The 6712-nt window shown below is 29.9% G+C and overlaps 1 protein-coding gene across 1 annotated transcript in view; it reads right to left on the bottom strand.

Annotated features, from left to right (window-relative positions):
* bsf (bicoid stability factor) overlaps positions 1-6712 on the bottom strand; it is a 69171-nt gene that overhangs the window by 15097 nt on the left and 47362 nt on the right. Inside the window, exons 16-18 of the mRNA XM_014418822.3 lie at positions 6327-6476; positions 6127-6247; positions 2160-2373 (exon numbers count right to left, since the gene is read on the bottom strand). Coding sequence (XP_014274308.1) covers positions 2160-2373; positions 6127-6247; positions 6327-6476 — 485 coding nt within the window. The remainder of the gene's footprint in view (positions 1-2159; positions 2374-6126; positions 6248-6326; positions 6477-6712) is intronic.

Raw genomic sequence — 6712 nt, 5'->3', positions numbered from 1 at the left:
TTTTAATTATTAATATTTAGTAAAGATAACATTAATATATTTAGTATTAATTCACAATTTTATTTGTCAATACATTATTTTAAAAAATAAGAAAAACTTGAAGTCTAATACAATTTGTACTTATAATACAATACAATTTCCAAATAACCTTAAAAATGAAAAACATGGCCAAAAGATAAAATCATGACATGAACTGGTGACTTCTGCCAAAATGATCTTATTTCAAATAACCTAAACATCGCTAAAAAATATAACGACAAAACAAAACAAATAACAATATATATAAATTATGTTCATGATACAAACTCGATTATTCCTATCTCGGCCGCTACCACTAGTTCTAGTTTGACCCAATTATTGCTGCGATCCGTTGGAAAGAAAGACAAACCGAAATCTCTCCATCTTAGGATATCACAAGTTGATGCTGACTGATCAAATACAACTAAGGTTTTTAAATTAAATTATGGTTATTAATAAAAATCATGATTATATTCTCGGGATCGCAGATGAGCTTCAATTTTCATTGAAAATACAAAAATCAAATTTGTATTTAAAAATAGAGTGCTACCAAAAGGTAGTTTCTCTACAGGCCTGTAACACTCCAATTTAACTAAGATCAGATTTACTAAATGTGTTATAATGTACAGTTGTAAATAGAAATATTTAAAAATTTAGGTATAGGTAATTTATTTTGTTCCTAATTTAATTATTAAAAAATTAAATTAAAATATTATGAATTCCACAATACGGAAATATAAAATCCAATGTTTGAATTTTAAGATTAGAAGTTATTATTTTAAATACTCCTTTCTATGTAGCAAGTTGGTTAATTTTGTAAAATATTAAAATTGTGAAAGTTTTAAAAAGTTTCTAATATTCATTAAAAATCAATAAACAGTAAGCTTCCACTTAACTCTTTGATAATACGTAATGATGGTGTTTAATCAAAATATTTTCGTCAAAACAGGTATGTTTTCTGTCTCATTCATTTTCTTCCTTTATTCTTGATTTTATTCTTGTCTCATTTTTTCCATCTCTTAGTTTGTACTTGCTTTTATCTATACATTAGTTTTTTTTTTTTAATGTATTTATTTATTTGTTTTTCTGCAAGCTGATGTACTGCTATGACTATTATTTTTTTTATTTCACATTGCTGTCTAATGATAAATTTGTTTAACGGATCATGGTTAGTGGGTTCCTGGAGAGGATCTGAGAGAGTGAATTTGTCAATTAAATGAAGTGAGATTGTGTAATGGAATAAAATATTGAAATGGAAAACACAAAAAAAATAAATAAAATATTTGTATTTAGTGTGTAGACTAGCATAGATTGTAAAAGGAAACTGTGGGGGGGGAAAAATAATGTTTCCTTTCTTTTTTGTTATATCATGTACATATATGTAATGTATATATGTCCGATCATGGATTGAATGGTATGCTGTGTAATGCAGCAACCTAATGTATGTGGGCAGCATGGCTAGATAAAGCATTTCTCTCTCTTCTTTTTATCTGTTTTTATTTATTTTTTCATTTATTGTTTATAACCCTTTATTTTTCTTATTTAATTTTTTATGTTTCATTGTATACCCTTTTAATTTTTAATTTACTTTTTTACTTATGTTAAGTGTTTGTATCTTTTTTAGCCCTGACAAAGCCCTAAAACATTGGCTCAATTAAAATAGTTTATCACTACTTGAGTTTTATTTGACCACATCTTCCATTTATTTTTGTTTTGTTTTTTTGTATATGTTTGAACAAATGAGTAAGTATTTACATATTTACAAAATAAGGGTTATTTTATTAGGATTTGGGTGTTTTATTCATAATTTTACACATTTTTGGTTTTATATTGTACATTTTTGTTTTTTATGGCAGAAAAATCTGGTCTCAAATCATAAATATGGTTAAATTTTTATCTTTTGAACTGTGTAAGAAGAAACTGTGTAAAATTGAATAGCACAGCTTGTTAGAGTTGTTTCACTCTTGAATAAGGATTCAATATTAGTTGCTTGTCAAGACTAAGCCCTAAGGAGTAGATATGTTCAATAGCAAAAATAACATAATTATATCATTATCATATAACATGATCATAATAACATACTTTAACCATCATGAAGATAAAAAATAAACTATTAATAGTGAGTATAAATATTACATTACCAGATCAAGTTTATTTCCAAGAATGTTCAAAGTATCAATATCCCCTACGAGTGCTAGCTGGTTTATCAGATTGCTCAAAGTTCTGACAGTAACTTTTAAATCTTTACCTAACCAGCCCAACAACATCTTGGTGGCCTCACCGAGGCGCCCGTTGATACACAGTAAATTTATTAATTTCGACCGGTCTGCATTTGATAGTTCTTCATCTTTTACTCTATAACAAAAAAAGAAAAGTAACATAATAAAAAAATTAAAACTTAAGAGATCAAGTTTTTCATTTTGTGGGACCACCACTTAATGAAATAGTCAACGCCTCAAGGCCAGATTTGAACTGGCACCTCCCACAGACCTCAGAACAATAGACTTGCGTCTAACCCCTGAGCTACGAAGAACCTTACCTTAGATCTAGATACAAATCAAAGTATTATTTATAATGGTATATTAAAAGTAACAGACTATGCAAAAATATGTTACAACCATAAATATTTGAAATCTATAAACAAAAATGTATAACAGATATCATTATAGTATAGTATATTAGTAAATCAGATACATTTGACTTTAAAAATAATAGCAGTGACAAAGGATAGGGCAAACCGTCTTACAGAGATTTCATAGGATATAGTTAATCAATTTTTAGCTGTATGGAATAAATCAATGCCATCCACAAAGGGGGAAAAAAAAGTCTTGCGACCATGAAAATATTTTAATGCATCAATAAAAAAACCCTGAAAATAATTAAACAATGGTTTATTATTTAAATTAGTAACTTACGACATCTGTTAATAATATATATATCTGGTCCCTCATACAACTCAGAAGTATGGCGTCCCACTCAGATGTCCCCCTATACCTCTTGGAGGCCAATAAAGCCGTTTTAGCTGCACTTGTTCAGGCAGTTTACTCCCCCATTATCCTCCTTCCTGTTGGAGTTATAGCAATCCCAACTTTGATTCATTCTGTTATTATGTTTAGAGTATTTATTATAATGGGAAGGTTGCAGTGTGTTAAGTATGATGTATTACAATAAAGCTTTGTATCAGAATTATTTGTTTAGTATTAATATAGGTTATCAGAATGGTTATGTGTTGAATATATCTGCTAAACACTTCCCTACCAAATAAAAAACCCGGAGAGCAGTTCAAGCATCTGTTATGGGACTGTTCTGTAATCCTGCAGTTGGTACAAGATGATGCTGGAGTTGGTACAAGATGATGCTGGAGTTCGTCCGGTTTTGTGACAATCATATGTAGCAGTAGTAATGTTTAATTCAGATATTCCATATTATTGTGGGTACAATTAACTATATGGAATATCTATTCTTGAATGAGTTATAAAAAAAAATGTATTATATGTGAGGTTTAGCCCAAAGGGGTGTACAATATGGGTTAGTCGTTAGTTAAATTAAATTTTGACTATTGATTGAATGGGATAATATAGCATAATAAAAGATACTACAATTTTATTTGGTTGCCAACTGGTGATGGATTATTGAATTTTCTACGGTGCATATTTATCCTTCTTGTTATTTTGGCCTCTCCTCCTTTGCCTGGGTGTGGTGTGAAATTACTCACTCATCCTAAATTGTTGAACATATGCAAAAAATAAGCAGCTCTGAGCTCAGATACTTTGTTCACTCTGAACCTGTTACACCTGGACAATTAAGTCCCTACTATTTCTTAGTTTTGCCAGATGGTAGAATCTTAATGACCTATTCAAATGATTAATTTTAATACAAAGTTCTTCTGTTTCTTCCTCAAACAAGTAGATTTAAGAAGGGACGTGAGTTTAAGTCGGTTGAACGAAACTCTAGCTTTATTTCAATCTAAAAATATTTGTCTGAGCATTTAAGCACAAGATAAAGTCCAACCTTAGTCAAAATGGTAACAATATTTTGTATAATAACTATAGTCATTATATATATGGTGAAAGTTTCAATTTTTTGTACTTAATCGTCAGTTTTTATTATTCATTAATCAAGTTGAGTTGTTAGGTTAGGTTCAAAAGCAGCGTGTAAACAATCGTATTGACACAATTGTTAGCAGGCTAAAAGATGCTTTCAAAAAAAATCTAAATACCTTTAAAAATGGGGATTAGTTTTAAATACTGATAAAACAGAATCTGTCATTTTCATGAAACGATGACCTATACTTCCATCAACCATAAAACATTTAATAACATTTAAATAATACCCCTGTTCCTTTTGCCAAAACAATTAAATACTTAGGAATCACTTTAGAAAGCAAACTATTATTTAATCCCCACATCAATTCAAAGTTGTAAAATGCAAGGAAAACTTTATATAAAACGTATCTATACTTTAATAAAAATAAAAATCATCCAGTAGAACTAAATTGATACTTAATAAAGTGGTACTAAGACCCATCTTAACTTATGCCTGCCCCATATGGAGCTTTTCTAGTTCAACCAATATAATAAAATACAAGTATTCCAAAACAAATGCCTCAGAATTGTTAATAACTATCCATATTACACTAGAATATATAAAATGCACGCAGAATTAAATAGACACCGTACGGAAATTACACTAAATCAAAAACCCGTGGATTTAAACACAAAAGAACTAAAAATAAATAAATGTAAATATAAATCAATGATATGTGTTGGGGCGAGGGGTGTTTAATATGTGAAAAACCGACCTCTTCCCCAGAGGGAAATGTTCGCTGGTTCGAGATAAAATAAAACAAAAAAAAAAACAGAGGACCTGAAATAAATATCACATACAAAAAAAATAATTATAGAGAAAATGAATTAATTAAAAAAATAACTTTCCAAGTGATATACAGATTTAATTAATTAAAATATAAACAAAAAATGAACTGTTATGTTGTTACAAAAAAAGATAATGTACTGTGGAGTAAAAAAGATAAAAATATTTTGATACATGTACAAACAAAAATTCTATTAACACAAGAAATAATAAGTTAATTAAAAGACAGAAAGAAAAAAGAAAATATGAAGCTCGAAAGAAGAAAAGAAAGTCACTCACAGATGGGCGTGGGGGTCGATATGCGAATATCACAATAACATTACGAGTCGAGTTGGTTTACCAGGATGACCGCCGGCGAGCTGGTGAGAGAAAGGTTGCCAGGAAGCCCGATGACTCCAAAAACGTAAACTGCACAGTGGTGACTGCCGGTGAATCGGTGAAAGGGTTCCAAAAACAAAATAGCTCCAACAAACTAGAGTGAACAAACAATGGCGGTGGAGCGTCCATGAAGCAATGAGTCTCTAGCATCTTACACCGTGCCAATGCCACCTAACATTGCTTCAGTGCTGTCTAAATCTTCACTGCCAACTGCCTCATTTGCGGTTATATAGGAACTTGCCCCACTGCCTTCGGTATCGTTCTGCATGTGTTACACCTCCGCAATGTATTTATAAACACTGAACCTCCTTATACCCCTTATTTTTATGTACCAAATTAAAATTACAATATTACTTATAGTTAAAAAAAAATAAATGAATAAACATAAACTTACAACTAACAAAATTAAAAGTCACTAGAAAGTTGCCAAAAAAAATTAACCTAAATAGAAACCAAAAATTTTGGACTTTAACAATATGTATTTCATGTAACTCAATGAAATGTATTTTATCCTATTTATGTGATATATTTTCATTTAGTTCAAATCAAATGTTAAGTATTTTATTTTAATTCAATAATGCTTTGGGTTTTTTTTTTCCTGCTTCGCTATGTTTTACTAAAGTGTAAAATCGATTAATTATGTAAAATATAATTAGTATAAAAAAAAGTTGTATAGTATAAGGGTATTGCAAAATGATATGGTAAATATTTATGTCATAAAAAAAAATATTAATAACAAGTAGAATAATTGGTTTAGAGGTTAATGGATACAAAATGTCATTCCCTTCATGAATTGTTAAAATTACAGTAATAAACATCCTAAGGAAATTACGATAACTTTTAATAGACTTTGCTTACTTTTCTAAGCATCTGAGAGCCTCGTCAACATCTTTTGAATTAACAGCTGAGCGGTAAGATTTTATATTTAGCTTTACACTAGGTTGAGATTTTCTTCCTGTTTCTTTCTGTTGTTCAGGAACTGAAATACGTTGTTAACATTAAATTATAATTCTAATATAAAATGAAAAGGACAGAAATTAACACTTTATTAAACTAACCTTTCATCGATGGAACAGTGAATGGTACTGGTCTATTGTGCTTTTTCAGGAGGTTTCCGAGTTTCACTAAGAATGCATCGTTGGGTTGAACATCTTCGTCTTGCATTTGCGTCCATAATCCCAAAGCCTTATCTACCTCATCTGCCTTGCCTGAAACCATCAGTTTAAGAGATGAAAGCTTCGTCCAGTAAAAATAAATTATTATACAAAAGACAGGCATTAGAGTCATTGGCGTGCTTAAAGAAGTTTAAGCTAGTGTGCGTCTCTGGGCATAAAGGAATTACTGGCAATGAGAAAGCTAATCAGCTCCCAAGAAAAGAGGTTAAGTTACTTTTTTTCCCCTTTGTGCGTAGTATTGGTTTATTTCAAACGGTAAAAAATTAATT

This window comes from Halyomorpha halys, unplaced genomic scaffold (assembly GCF_000696795.3).
Source record: "Halyomorpha halys isolate HHAL.00 unplaced genomic scaffold, Hhal_1.1 Scaffold13.1, whole genome shotgun sequence".
In the NCBI taxonomy this organism is placed as follows: Eukaryota; Metazoa; Arthropoda; class Insecta; order Hemiptera; family Pentatomidae; genus Halyomorpha; species Halyomorpha halys.
Note: the sequence above shows the minus strand (reverse complement) of the source record. Positions and strands in the feature narration are given on the sequence as shown.